At 51.4% G+C, this 15,204-nt stretch overlaps 1 protein-coding gene across 1 annotated transcript in view; it reads right to left on the bottom strand.

Annotated features, from left to right (window-relative positions):
• Positions 1-15,204, bottom strand: part of PLXNA2 (plexin A2) — a 99,083-nt gene that overhangs the window by 24,882 nt on the left and 58,997 nt on the right. Inside the window, exons 10-15 of the mRNA XM_042833739.1 lie at positions 12,796-12,996; positions 11,442-11,538; positions 10,911-11,095; positions 7,715-7,866; positions 5,007-5,124; positions 2,659-2,795 (exon numbers count right to left, since the gene is read on the bottom strand). Coding sequence (XP_042689673.1) covers positions 2,659-2,795; positions 5,007-5,124; positions 7,715-7,866; positions 10,911-11,095; positions 11,442-11,538; positions 12,796-12,996 — 890 coding nt within the window. The remainder of the gene's footprint in view (positions 1-2,658; positions 2,796-5,006; positions 5,125-7,714; positions 7,867-10,910; positions 11,096-11,441; positions 11,539-12,795; positions 12,997-15,204) is intronic.

Below are 15,204 nucleotides of genomic sequence, written 5' to 3'. Positions count from 1 at the left end.
AGTGGCCCAGCGAGCCCAGCAGGCACAGGAGGGGGCAGAGCCCCGTGCAAGAAGAGACCTTATCTGCCCACCAGGAGAAAGGCACACGTGCTTTGTGCCAAACTGCAGCCTCCCGCATCCCTCCCTGCACCCGCCGCCTTCTGTTGGGCGTGTGAAAACAGATGGCCGCTTTTTAAATGGGATGCAGCAGCTTGCTCCAAAGCCAAATTCTTTCCCTCCCCACCCCACTGCACGCACAGAGCCTCATGAGCTGCAGAACAGGCTCATGAAGCCCCAGTTTGGGGAGCACCATGCTGCCAGCACTGCTTTGTTCCCTGTCTGCCCACCAGCACAGCATGACCCCTGCTCGGTGCTGCTGGGCACGGCGGGGCATCTGCTTCCCCCACAGCACAGGCTGGCTGCTGGAGTACAAAGCAGTCGGGCAGTGCAGTCAGCAGAGCTCCCCCACACCACTGCAGGGCTGGGGATTTTCATTGGGGACAGAGCTGCTGAGCTCCACAGCACCACAGGGCGACTGTGCAAAGCAGCAGAGCCATGTCCCCGAGAGTCCAGTGCCCAAACTCAAGTCCCTGAGGACAGGAAGGGCCATGCTGCTGCCACGGCTCATTTAGCTTTGGCTTCTCTTCTGCCAGCACAGGGGAGACGGCAGGCAGCTCCTCGGTGTTACACTGCTGTTATGGCACTTCCATCAAAGCCTGGCACTCTTTAGCTGGAAATCAAACCCTGGCACACCACCGTTCCATCGTCACCGACTTCGCCATGCTGCACACACCACCGAGGTGCCTGAGCAGCTGTGACACAGCTCAGCGTGTGCACTGATGTGCATCCTGCACAGCCCTGTGTCTCCGTAGGTACGCTGTGCTCCCTCTCCAGGGCCCTCCCAAATCCTCACCTTCCTTCACATCCACCCTCGGGTACCACAGTGCTGCACCATCTGCACACCCACCCAGCATCACCAAGACAACAGAAAACTCCTAAAATATCCAAAACCGACCACGCTTGGCTGTTCCTATGGATGCTTTCCTGTGCCATCCCTGCTCCCTGCATCCCTTTGTCCCACTTTGCACCATCACACCACGTCTCTGCCCCAGCTCTGCCTGCCCCGCCGCTCGTTAATTAGCTCTGTGCTATTATTGTGTCGTCATGGTGAATCTACCCACTCCTCCGATCCGAGCTGGGAGAATGGGGGAAGCTGTAATTAGAGTGAATCTCATTAGAAACTGCTTCATCTAATCAGGCTCCCCCACACCCTCCAGTACAATTGAAGTTCACTGCCACAAAACAGTCCAAGCAAAACAAAGTGCACAGTGTGACCCCACGAGAAAGATGGTGTCATTTATACACTGCTGCTTGCTTTGTTTAAGTTTCTGCTTGCCTGGTGTAATTAGAACACACCAAGAATTCAGACTTGCTCCAGGTTTTGCAGGTCGGTATCTGCAGGTTCCCTGAATGCAATCATATATTTATGGAATTTTATTACAAAGCCAATTCTGCTTGTGGCTGCTTCTCCTGGCAGTAAATTGGTCACCTGTGTGCACTGAGGATGCAATCTGGCAGCTTTGCTCCGGACACAGGAAGAAATGCCAGTGGAGTGGTTGCCAAATGTAGCACTTGGAGAGCCTGTCTGCAGCTGCAGAGCTCGGCAGGTCCAACCCTCCATCTCCTTCATCTGGTGCCACAGCATAAGTGGGGAAGTCCAGGTCCTAGGTCCCATCCTGCTCCTCGCTACTTGGCAGGACTGAGCCAATAAAATCCCATGGCTGCACCTTCACAGGTCCCATATTCATGAATTTTGAAGTCTTTCAGATGAGAATTTCACCTCCAGGGGTCATTCCATTCCCAAATACCTCCTTGGCTCCTGCTGGCGAGCTGGAGCTGGGATTTAGAAGGCAGAATCCTTCCACGCATCACAGCATTTCATGTAAGCTCCTGGGTTGCAAGGCGCAGAGAAAAAGCAAAGGGTCCTTTTGGCATTCTCTGTTCTGCAGCCCCATGCAGATCTCATCTGCTCAGTGTGAGGAATGTCTTCATGGAGAGCAGTCTCCTCTGTCCTGCATGACTGCCTGCAGTGTGACACTACGCTGGTGGCATTGGGGCACCTGGGGACACCCCATGTTAGGATGTGTGTGTGATGCACACAGACGTATACTGCTGGTATCTTTTTTTAACTAAGCCCAAGAAAACCCATTAAACCCTGCAAATGTCAACTCTGCATTTACACTGCTGGGTAAAAAGCAAATTTGCCATGGGAATCCCAGAGGAGGCTCATGGCTGTGTACGTTCCACAGCAGGAGGCGTGTGAGGATCCTTCCTCTGCTCCGTAATTTCAGAGCCCTGCCTCACTCCAATGGTTTTTAGAGGAGAGATATCCCCTTCAGGCTGCATATTAAGAGAAATCTCTTCTCTGAAGGAGCACTGATGCACTGGCACAGGCTGCCCAGGTGCGTGGTGGGGTCGTGGTCCCTGGAGGTGTTCATGAAACATGGAGATGTAGCACTTGGTGACGTGGTTAGAGGGCATGATGGGGACAGCCTGAATTAATGGTAGTGGTAGTTGGACTTGATGATCTTAGAAATCTTTTCCAGCCTTCATGACTATGATTTCTGAGGTGGCTGTGTGCTCAGCCCCAAAACCCCCAGCCCCCAGCCCAGCCCTTACCCCTGAAAGGCGCAGCTCTGGTTGCCCAGGAGCACGGAGACGTGGCTGCCAGCACCCAGGTGCTGCCCTGTGATGGTCACCAGCGTCCCACCTGACTCAGGGCCACGGCTGGGGCTCAGGAAGCTCACAGTTGGTGTCTGCAGAAAGAAGGACAGCTCATCATCCCCGTGCTGGCAGCATCCCACCCTCTGCTTTTAAAATGGAAAAGCAAAATGGAGCTGCGTCATGGCCACCTGATACAGCTGCTGCTGAAATGTTGGATCCTGCTGTGAGTGAAACACATCCCTACAATGTAATTGCAAGTTTAGCCTGGGCAAAATTATGTACTTACCTTCACCTCTGTTCTTAGAGAAATAAAGCTGTTTGCTCCGCGGTTTCAGAAACGAAATACAGCACAAATGCAGCACAATGGACATCAGAACACAAATGGTTAAGGTTTGTCATATTAAAGAAGCAGGTCATGGGAAACAGCACATGACAGCAGCACAAAGCAGTGCCAGCAGCTCCAGCTCCACAGAACCTGCAGTGGTGGTGATGTGGGGACAGAGCTCACAGCTGGTGATGAAGGGAGAGCATCTCAGCCTGTGTCCGCATCCCACTCAACACTTACCCATGGTACTACTGCAGCAGTGCCACCTTGCCAGCCTGCCCTGCATTCGTGACCCCAACTTCTCATTGCTGTGCTCACCTGAACTGCACAGAGCCCACCCTGCTGTGGACAACCATCCCAAGTGGTGGTTCTTCTAAACAAGGGAAAGGCAGAAGAGCTGAGTACGCACACTGAGTACCTGCAGCAACTCCAAGGCTGGGACAAGGCCAGTACTGCAGGAAGGACTGAAAGCTAAGTCAGAATCTTCCATCTTCAGCTCACGGTTTGGTGATAATTATGACAGATTTATGGAGCTGAAGTAGCTCCAAGGTCCCACTTCCCTGGGTACAATGGGTGTAATTACGGTGACAGCTGAGCTCCTGCCTGGTTGCAGCACCAGATGAGCTCACCAAGGCATGAACCCTCTCAGGGTCAGAACACAGCTCTGCTTTAAGGTACCAATCAATTTTACTACTGACTTTAATGGCATAAACCAGCTGTAATGGAATTTGTGGAGGTGCCAGCAAGAAAAAATAGAGGCCAAGTAACAGAAGGAAATGATGTCCGCAAAGTTTCAGATGCCTGAGGAAAAAAAAATCATCATCAGGGTGCTGAAAATCAGCAAGGGATGGTAATGTTCAATGCATTCCTATCGTGGTTGGGCTCTAGCAACTGCTGGCACCCCCGTGTTCTGCACCCCTGGGGAAATGCAAACCCATAGGATGGTGGGGCTGCCCTGATTTCCCTCTCCACTGGGTTATAGATTGTGGCCAATCAGTTTGTGCTGGCATTGCACTGCATGCACAGATTCCACTCAGCACAAAATCAATGTGGTGGGATGAAGTGCCCTATTTAGACAGAACTGGAGATAGGAGGAACCCCAGCTGTAGCTTTAGGTTTATGAATCAAAAGGATGCTAATTAAATAACCCACTGACCAGCACAGAACCCCAACCAAAGAACAGCTCTTCATTAGGCAGACAGAGGAAGCCTATGTTGAGCTGGCATCCTTGAGGGGAGAAAAAATAAAATCATTAAATATCTGGATCCTGAGTAATTCTCCATCCCAAAAGAAAAAGAATAAACCAACAGAACAAACTATTCCAGATCTGTTCAAGTTTCACAGGCAGGTGATTAAAAGGAGTTCCTAGCAGGACCTCAATGCCTGAACCACAGAAGGATGGGCTCAGGCACTTGCTGTCCTTCTCTGTGTGTTTCTGTGCTTGTGCCAAAGTCCCATCAGCTCCTGCACCATATATATACATATAGGTGTGTGTATCTGTACCACAAATGCAAACAAACAGCTTCAAAACCAGCAAGAAGCAACAGCAGAGATTTCTTCCCTATAACAACGCTCCTTCTTTACTCTTCCTTCCCCAAAACACAGGAAGATTTTGAGTCCTGACCGCAACCCCGTGACAAGACCACATGTACAGGAGTCCTCGAGCACAGCTCAACACCACGCTCTGCAAAGCAGCCCTGCTCTGAGCACACAACCCACTTTGCTAGGAGGAGCCCTGAGCAGCAATTCAAAGCTTGCCATTACTCAGAGGCACAAAGCTGGAAGCAAATGCCGTGCAAAGCCTCCTACCTAAACACTGCTTCTTCTGTAGGCCTGTGTGAGCTTTACACCTTGAGAGCACGGTGAAGGGCTGCCAATGCGCTGCTCATGTAATGCCAGGGTGAAAGCACTGGAAAAGCATGGGTTTGCCTCAGGTGCAACAGAGACGTGCTCAGCCCCCCCAGTGTGAGGAACTCACCACAAATGTGTAGTGCTGCACCGACTTGGCTGTGAACTCAGGCTTGCACTCTCCGATGCACAGAAGCACTGGGCCAGAGCTGATCCCAGGGAGTGCCTGCCCCATCTCACAGACGATCCTGGAAGCAAAAACGCTGCAGTGAGGGTTTGCCAGGGGCTGCTAGCACAGGGCTGGCTGCTCGCTGTGTTATTTTTCTCCATTCCCCTCTTTTAATCTGATATCTGCTTCTTTTGGAAGGAGTTAATTACTGAGTCTATTTTTACCCCCACATAGTAATTTCAAGGGGAAAAAAAAAAATCAAAATTAGACATAATTATTACAAGCTGTAAACTCCAGAGCAAAGCAGAGCACTAATGGCAATATATTAGCCAGTAGCAAAGTGAGTGCTAAGTCCTTAGAGTAACAGATGAGTTCATTAAGGGAACAGCTCACACTGCAGTCTCCCAGTTAATCAAAAACACAGAAACCTGCTTGGGGATGAGAAAGACAGCACGGTGCAGGCAGGGAGAGCTGCACAATGCACCCACATGGATAACAGGGTCAGGGTAAAGCACTGCCATGAGTCCTGTGTCCCTCTGCGTCCTGGGGGCATCCTGAGGGGTCACTGAGAGCCTGAGCAGGAGCTGCTGGGGTGCACTGTGATGGCTTAAAGCTGCAACCCACGGCCCCTGGCAATGGCAACAAGTCTGCTGGAGATGCAGGGAGAGGTTTGCAAAGGGCTGGCAGCTGGCAGGGCTCCTCTGCTACACTTGGAGGGATTGCTGCTTGCTCCCATGGAAAAAGGTCGTGAGCATCCTGGAGAGAGGCCTGGGGGTACGAGAAAGCTACAACGTGCAGGAGCAGCAGCACAGGCAAGGAAATGCTCAATGATGTTCAGCCTCAGGAGCCAGAGAAAAAAGCCAAATTCCCCTCCCTCACTGCAGCTGAAGGTGCTTTTGCAAAGCAGGAGGGGAAATGCTTGCTTTTCCCCCAACCACATGAGAACGCATGAAAGGCTCCAATCTGTGAAGGCAGAATTTCAGCAGCACTAAATTCACTACAGGTAAAAGAAAATAAAGAGACGAAAGAACCTGCAGACTGCAGGCACAGGTGCTGCCAGGAGGCCCAACAAAATACACACATGCTAATAACGAGCTCTGATGTGCACCTCATTGCTGCACATGAAAATGGGTTGCCTAGAGAGATGCTGTCTTTAGAGAACACAAAGGCAAGTGCCTCAGTGTGCCACGTGCTCCTCACTCTGCCTTTATCCAGCCATGGCCATGGCATGTCTCTACTCTCCACTGCTGTTTTGTTGCTTGGCCTGCTATAGGGTCAGGGCTTGCAGGCTGGGATGATCCCAGCAATCCTGCAGCAGGCATACAAGAAGCCACGCAGAGGATGCACCCACCAAGTGCCACCCATGGGAGGAAACACACAATTCTTGATGCTTCCCAGCAAAGCAGCACCCACAGGCACTGCATGCATTCCTCACGCAGCACCAGGCAGGAAGGAAGCAGCAGGGGGTGGAGTGACCCCAGTGCACCTGATCCTGATTCCCAATCAAAGCCAAATCCCCAGCAGGTACCTTGTTACAAAATGATGCATTCGGCACCGCTGTAGGGTGCTGATTGCTGGGCTAAGTGGCCCTTTCACCAACATTAACCTAATTGCTGGCTGATAGATTGCGTGGCTGGAGCATATGGTGAGTCATTACAGTCTTGGAATTCAGTCTGCCCACAGAAGCCTTAAGAGGGTCCTTTTATCTGTATTCATCTTTAAAAGGCAGCTCTCATGCTAACGCTTGCTGTTATCTGCCCAGGGTAAATGTTTTAATGATGTTAACAAACTTTGAAAGCTCAAGAGCCATAATTAGAGTCATGATTATAAAATCAGGGCTTCGTACCATCAAAGGAGGGAAGTTTTATCATATTCTGTCCTTTATCTGAAAAATAAGATACAACAAAATTCTGCTTGGTGGAACAGCGCCAGCCACAGGCACTGACTGCTCTGCACATGCCTGGAGCTGAGCAGGCACTGATGGTGCTGAGCAGCTCTGCAGTGCCCTTCATGCAGTGATGGCAATGCTGATGGATCAGGGAAGGGAGATCCATGGTACAGGTAAGAGCAATGAGCAAAACTGCACTGCCAACACATCTTGGTGAAGGGTGGATCAGACTGGGACCCACCAAATAGATGGCAATGCCAGAGGATGGTGGTTTACAGCTGCTCCCAGGGCACATCCATGCTGCTGTGAGCGTCCCCACCAGCAGCCCTGGCACACCCTGCACCATCCTGCTCCCAGCAGTGGCACCAGCCCTCCCCAGCAGGATCAGTGTCACCGTAGGAGCTTTATTCGCCCGTCCTCTGTTACAAGCCTATTTTCTAATTTTTGGCTGACATTTTTCTTAGTGAAATAAATGAATGGGCTCCAACAGAGGGCTGCTCGGATGAGGTGGCTGTCAGCACCTCACGCCTAACAAATGGCAGCACACAGCCTGCAGTGCCAGCTGCATCTCAAGCACAAGGGGAGCGGAGGGGGCAGAGCCTCAGAAGGAAAGTTGCTTAGCAAAGCAGCGCAGAAGGAAACAAAACACTCTGAGAAGGCTTACAGGGCTGCTTAACCCCCCCCCCAGCAAGCACCCAGCACCTCAGCCAACCCTGCTCCTGCACTGCTGTGGGGCTGGGAGGTGGTGGAGGTGTTGTGCCCATAAGTTGAGGTTACTCACTGCTCGGCGATGATGTACTGCTCCGGCAGAGGAGCACACGGCACTCCTGCCACCTGCACACCACGGGCAATCTCTGAGAAGTCCAGGCCCAGGTTGATGCCACGGATGGTCACTCTGGTGCCTCCTTCTGGGGGTCCCGACACCGTCAGGATCTAAAGGGAAGCACAACAGGGGTCAGGCTGCTTTCTGCAGAGCCCCCCGGGTTGGAGGCAGATCCCACCCTGCCTGCCGCGTTCACTGCTGAGCAGTCAACAAAGCTGGAACCCACATGTGTTGTCCTGAGGGAGACACAGAGGGACAATGCCACCCCCGGGGAGAAGAAGGATCACAGAATTGTGTGAACATGGTCATCTAGTCCAACTCCTCTGTTTTATGGACCTGTAGAAGCCTTTCTTGTCCTTCTTTGCACCCCTTGCCAAGTCCAGTTCCATTTGGGTCTTGACTTTCCTGACCCTGCTCCTACACAGCCCACCAACATCCCTCTCCTCCTCCCAGGGCACCTGTCCTTGCTTCCACTGCCTGTGCATTTTCTTCTTGCTCTCCAGGCTGGCCATCAGGTCCCGGCTCTGTATGAAGCAGAAGCCTGGCTGCTTTTCACATACTACATAAGGCAGCAAATAACCTTCCAGCAGTTGCCTGCTGCTGTGGAGAACTTTGTTACCTTCTGCCTTGGCTGCTCTCTGAATGCAGATAGCACATTTATCAGTAAGCTGACACCTCAAGTGGCTCAAAATGCTGAAGGGTGAGGTGTGTGCTCTAAAGCTGCCTGCTTATAGCCTGCCTGAGCCTCAGCCAGCTCTGCTCCTACAGCCTTTCATCAAGGACAACACTCTTTCATGAGCAGTACAAATTACAACATATAGGCTCAAGTTTGGGACCCAAGACTCTTCAACAACTGTTTTGAATCTTCCACCGCTCTCGGGTGAGCTACTAATCTTCCCAGTGCTACAGCTGGTATTAATAAACAACATAATCTATAATAATGCACTTCAATTAACTTAATGGATAAATCTTAATTCTGCACGTTGGTTCCATCCTCACTTTTGGCACAAGATTTCAGTTCCCCACGACCTTTCCTTGGTGCTTCTGCCCGGCTGCTTTTCCTGCACCTTCCCCAGAGCTTCCATTTCTGCTTCCCTCTCTCCCCAAACCGAGGTTTCCAACCCACCCCCATGCACTGCTGTGTGCTGTAACCCACACCACACGGGGAGCCTTGTAGCACTTAGCTCTGCGTGCCCACAAGGCATGCTACAAACCAAGCTGCAGCGCATTACGCCGAGTCCTGAAGGCTGCGCCGCTAATGCTCCCATCACCAGGGATCACCTGAGCCTGGCGGTTCACATACTTGACAGCTACAACTGTCCTCTGCAGCTCCAGATTACGTTAAGACGTGTTTTGTTGTAGCACTGCACTGCTCATTGGCTCCTCGGTCCCTTCCCATCTCCAACAAACAGCCACAGCTCGCCGTTCCCCAACCGGAGCGCAGCCAATGGCCTCACCAAACAATGAGGGGCTGATGCTGTATTTTGAAAACGTCCTGACCTGGAAAATCCCCAATATGGAGCTCCACTCGACCTAGATTTTAGTGGTCGCTAATTGAACAGTTTTGAAGTAACTGTGCCATAAAGCAGCCCCAGGGTTAGAACAGATGCATTCAATTAATTGCAGCTGGAGAGATTCAGTCAAAATCTCAGAAAGAGGAGAAGCCTTCAAGGTCCATCGTGGGGCACCCGGGGCTGCTGTGCAGGATGGGGAGCACTGGGAGGAAGAGCACCCAGCCAACAACACTGAGCTGCTCGCTTCCACCTGCCTTCATGACTTGGTAGCTCAGCAGCTCACACACACTGTGGCCCACTGGGATGCTGCAGTGCAGCAGCTCTCCCCACCTTGCAGAGCCCCACCTCCTGCACAAGCTGACATATGGTGGCGATGGGTTGATGGTTGGACTAAATGATCCCAGTGCTTTTTTTCCAACCTTAATGATTCTATAACAGCAGATTTAGCCACAATGAGCATGAGAAAGCGAGACTCAGACCAGTGCTGTCCTTCCATAGCCTGCACCACTCCTGCACTACAGTGAGCATCTGTTTGGGTGCACGGAGAAAACCCCCTGCCCCCTCCCCAGCCACAGTCACCTTCACTCTTTGTCCTTTCCCCACTGCTCCAAGCAGCCCCATCCCAGCTGATGAGCCCAGCAGGAGCCAGCAGACGAGCACTGTCATCACTGCATGATCCCTCCTCGTCTCTGCCTAGGCTGATGGCACATTCAGAACCTAATTGTTATCTCCGCAGAGCAACTCCATTATTCAGGCTGACACTGCCCCCCCTTCAGCTGTTTGTTGCACTGATGTTATATTAATGAGGCCTTCAAATAAGTGAATAGGAGATCAGAGTGCCGCTTGTTCGCAAGAAAACTGACTTTTATTTATTTATTGCCAGGACCACAGGCCGGGTGGAAGTTTTGTAGTGTTAGAGGGTCTCAGTGCAAAACAAGGACTGAGTACATCCCATATGCTTCTGTGCTGGGCTTTTGGTCCAGAGCCCAATAGCAATGAATGCTTCAAGTGGCACCTGGGGAACACCAAAATCTCAGGTGACATCTACAGAACCCAAGGCTGCAACAGTCCCACCATTTCCAAGAGCACCATAAACACTTCTCTGGGCAAAGGGGAAAGAGACAGGAGCTGACCTCTGTGCCCAGAGGGTTTGGGATTAGGGATATCGACCTCGCAGTGTTTCTCCTGGGCCTCTGTCATTCTCCTTCGACCTGGCTGCTCAAGGGTTTGGGGGAGTTAATTAAGCAAGACGGCAAAATATTTCATTCCCTCCTGACAGCAGTGTCACTCCTAGCAGCAGCGCTAACAGCCCACGAGCAGCTTTGCTATGGAAAAGCTCCTGGGAGCCGCTTTGCATCCCTCAGCGGTCTGAAAGTGAACATCAGACACGTCAGCTGCAGCCTAATTAACTCTCTGGTTTAATCAGCATTCCTGTGCCAGCTCGTGGTGGTCAACCCAATGCCAGCAGCACGGCAGAGAGCGACAGCCACGCAATGGAGCTTTGCACCACACCCTGCTTGGCTGCGATGCATCCACAGTGCTCAGCACTGGGGCACTGAGCCCTCCACCCTTCAGATAGGAGATGGAGACAGCCCTGAGCCCACCCAACGCCAGCGGGATGCACAGCTGAGTGCTCTTACCTCAGTGATGCGTGGGTTGGAGCATTTGACGTTCCTGCTGGACCAGTCGAGCCAGGGCTGGGGGCTGCAATGGGGCCGTAGGGTGCACCTGCCCTCCCCGCTGCACCACCCACACTCAAATTTGGGGTCAGCCTTCAGGCAGAGCCCGCAGCTCTCACGCTGTGCTGCGCACTTGTAAAGGTGCACTGTGAGGAGAGAGCAGAGAGCGCAGTGCTGAGTGGTGCTCCCAAGCCTCTGCAAACACTGAGGTCGCCCCAAGGAACTGAATTAAGGAGCAGCTCCCTGAAACCACCCACATTCCCAGGTAGCCTGGTCTGGGTTCCATGAGTGCTCCCAGAGCATGAGGTCCTGGACAAAGTTTCATAACAGCTGTAATTAGAAGCATTGGATGTTTTCTAGAAGTCATTCTTTCCATAGATTGCTTTTACAGCTTTCATTTCAGGGCTTTCAGTGGTTTTCCCATTGCCATGGTATGGAGCTGCTCCCACCCTCACTGCCCAAGCCCCCAGCAGCCTCCACAGCCCACATTACCTTTCACATCCTCCGGGTTGTCAATGACAAAGTTCCCATTCCACACCACAGCAAAGTCCACTGGTAAGTTGCTGATGTCCATCCCATCGTAGAGATACTGGAGAAGAAGAGGGAGAATGAAACGCTTGGGAGTGTGCATCAGTGACACTGCCAGGAAGGGAGGGCTTTTTAAGAAGCAGTGATTATTCTCTGCATCACATGCTGGTGGCTGATCCACCACCATTTCCACATTCCAGCTTCAGGGTCTTGCTTTGCCTCCCTCCTCCTCACTGTGTGCAGATAATTAAATCAGACCTAGTCCCTGGGAGAGGTAATGGATTAATTACTCCCCTTGCAGCAGCTGCTCCTGTTGCTCAGCCCCAGCTCATCAATATGGCCCCTCCAGTTCATTAAGAGCCACGAAAAAGGCTTAAAAAACTACTGCCATTGAGGCAGACTACTCCATGCAGTGCTGTCCTTCTTTAACTCACACTTGGTTCCAGGGATTTACCTTGCTGGGCTTCACTGAGTTGTTACAAAACCACATCCTCTGCTCAGCTGATGGAGCTGTTCGTGCAGAATTGCCCTTAAACTCTCTACCTACCACTTCCCATCAGCCTAACAGGAGGAAAAAGCGCTCCCCTAATGTTTATAAATCGCTCTGGATGGGAGAAGTGCTACATGGTATTAATACATTTATTAGCCACCAAGCTGCAAGGCCCACAGACAGCCAGTGATGTATAAATACCCAGCACAACTTTAAAAAATTCAAAACTTGATTAACAATTTAAGACCGTCTGCACTGAATATTAAAGCACGCCCAAAGTTCCCTGTGCTGATGGCCAAACCCAATCGTGGGCGCCCTGCAACCCCTCTGAAGAGCCCCTGCCATCTGCTGAGCCCCATCCTATGCAGGGCAGAGCTGCCTTCCCCACCTGCTTCTTAGCAGCACCCCCAGGTGATTCACAGAATCATAAAATATAGAATGGTTTGAGTTGGGAGGGACCTTTAAAGGCCATCTGCTCCCATTGCTGTGCACTGAAGAGGAGCAGCCACAGCTCTACCAGATACTCAGGTGCTCAAGGGTCTGCAGGGATGGAACTCCATCACCCCTCTGGCCAACACCTCACTGCCATTATTTACTTATACCCAATCTAAATCTCCCCTCTTTAAGTTTGAATCCATTCCCCATTGGTCCTATCACCCTGCTACCAAGTCTGTCCTGTTTCTTACACCCGCCTTCAGGCACTGAATCCTCCCCCCCCCCCCCAGCCAAACCCACCTCCTCCTCAGCAGCAGCCCACTCTGGGCACTGCAGTGTGCCACACACACAGGAGGTCAGTGCAGCTAAACCAGGAGGCAGCTTTGTGCTCACCGAGCTGTTCTGGCACTGCACGCTGGAGCTGTTGAAGCGCAGCGCGGGCACGCGGTGGATGACGCCCTGGATGCTCAGCACACATTCGTAACCACGTTGGCCAGATTGAGGTTGTGGAAGATTCCGGGCTTTCAAAGTGATGGGTTTCACTTCTCCAACCGGGATCAGGATCTCCTCGGTGGGGAAGAGCTGGGGGCAGTCCTGGAAGTGGAAGAAGAGACGTCGGTTTGTGGTGTGCGGGGATACAGAGCAGCTCCAGGACGGTGCTGAGCCTTGGGATGAACACAGTGCCAAGAAACTGGAAGCGGTCCTTTATATTCTCCATTGAAAACCAGGTGGGAATGTTTCAAACATCAGTGAGATTGCAATGAGGGAGAGAAGAACTGGAACTGTGTATGCTGAAAGCATGGCAGTGGGTGGTGGTGGGCTCTTGTAACTAAGCACAGTAATTAAAGCATTAAGTAGAGAAGCGTGAATTGTTCCCACTTCTGCCACTATCTGGCCAAAATAACGCAATTGTAAATCAGCAGCCACTTTTAACATTAATGCTGCTGTTCATATTGCTATTTCTGTTACATTTGCTATTGCAGGAGCTTGAGACTTCACTGCTGAAGATGCTCCAAGCAAAGAAAGGGAATCCTCCTGCAAACACTGCTGCACTGTTGAGAAGCACACCCAAGCATGAGATGGATGGGGCTGTACACAGCAATCTGTGATGAGCCACAACGAGGGCTGCTGGTGCCTGGTAAATGCATGACATTTCTCCCATAATATCTCAACATCCTAAAGATGATCTTCTCCTCGTGCCACACTGTGAGATGCATGCAGGGTTTGCTCGATTTCTGTCCCAGGGACTGCAACATGCAGTGACAAAGGCTCTGACCATCAGAAGCATTTACATCCCATTTAGCTCTAATTTGCTTTGATCTGATGGAAATAGGTACCTAAATACCTGTAAGTAACTGACACTGTGATTAATCCCACGCTGAAGTTTTAGTGAAAAAAACTGACGGATGCTTCCCTCTGCTCTGCCAAATCCCATGCTGGCACTGCAGCTCTCCTGCCCAGCCCTAAAGCCGGCTTTGCTGGGATGCATCCAGGCAGGAATTCTGCACTGCACTGATGGCATCAGGACTGCGCTCCCAGCTCAGCTCCCAGCTCGGGCAAGTTGTCAATGAGAACCAGCTGCTGCCCGAGCACGGAGGAGTTGGTAGCTGCCTCGTAAACCTTTTTAGAGGCACTTTTCCTTATATATTTTTTATTTTATTTCTAACAGAGACTTTCACGGATTAACAGCCAGGAGCGGTTTGAGCTCCAGCAGCAGAAAGCTGGCGGTGCTGGGAGGGGGAGCACAACTCAGAACTGCAGGCTGGGGGGAATCCCACCACCGAGGTGCTGCAGTCTGGGATGCACAGCGCTCCCCACCCAGCTGCCAGCACAGACTTTGCTCCTCTTTGCACCCAACCCATGGCGAGCCACCATCAGGGGAGCAGCAGTGGAGCCCTTCATTGCACGGTGATGCAAACCACGAGGTGCCCAGCAATTTGCTCCATCATCCCTTTACTTTGTGTCGTTGTTTTTTAATTCACGAGGACTAGAGCCTGCCCCGAGCCAGGAAGGCTGTTATTACCTCCAATCACTAAACAAACACGTGCTGAATTCCCTCATTATCCTCCTTGACTTCTGTAAAGCAGAACAAACACAGCTTGGAGGATCCGCTGGAGAAAAAGCGGAGTGATGCACGGGTGGCACAGACTTGGGGAAAACTCAGAGCTGTGCAGAGTTCACAAAGACATTTTATGCTTCTGCAACACTTTTTAGCCTCAAAGATTCCGAGGTCTATAAATACCTTAAACGCCAGAGATAAGCATCTGCCTGTGGAGCAGAGCAGAGCACCCATGGTTACTATTTGTGTTTAACAGAGTGCTTTTAGTGGGTCAAACCTCACTCTTGTTTGCAAAAAGAGTGCCTGGAAATGGCAGGCATTGCTTTTGACTGAAGGATTTCACCCAAATGGAAGGAAAAACAACATTTCTTCCGTTTTTTTAATCTAAAAATATGAAAGGCCTCTACAAATGTTAACTAGCTGCACACATTTCAGAGCTCTGAACATAAACGATCCTGGCACATGAATGTAAACTCTTGGCTCACAGATGCGCTCCCAATGATATAAATTACGGTCCCCATCACTCATGGAGACACATTACTCTCCATTTACGCCATCAGAGAGGAGAGCAGATCTTGCTCCTTAGAAACCAGACGTGCAAAGCAAGGCAGCAGCAGAGGGACTGCTGGCATTGCTTTGTGCTGGGCTTCACTCTCAGAAGTGAGATGGGACCCAGCAAAACCGTGTGATGACTTCAGGGGACGGAAATGCAGCCCCTGCTTGCATCTCATGCACCAGTTCCC

The sequence above is a fragment of the Centrocercus urophasianus genome, unplaced genomic scaffold (genome assembly GCF_019232065.1).
Source record: "Centrocercus urophasianus isolate 14NV4802_14NV808 unplaced genomic scaffold, USGS_Curo_1.0 seq_42, whole genome shotgun sequence".
Classification (NCBI taxonomy): Eukaryota; Metazoa; Chordata; class Aves; order Galliformes; family Phasianidae; genus Centrocercus; species Centrocercus urophasianus.
The sequence above is the reverse complement of the archived record's forward strand: the minus strand, read 5'-3'. Positions and strand labels throughout refer to the sequence as shown.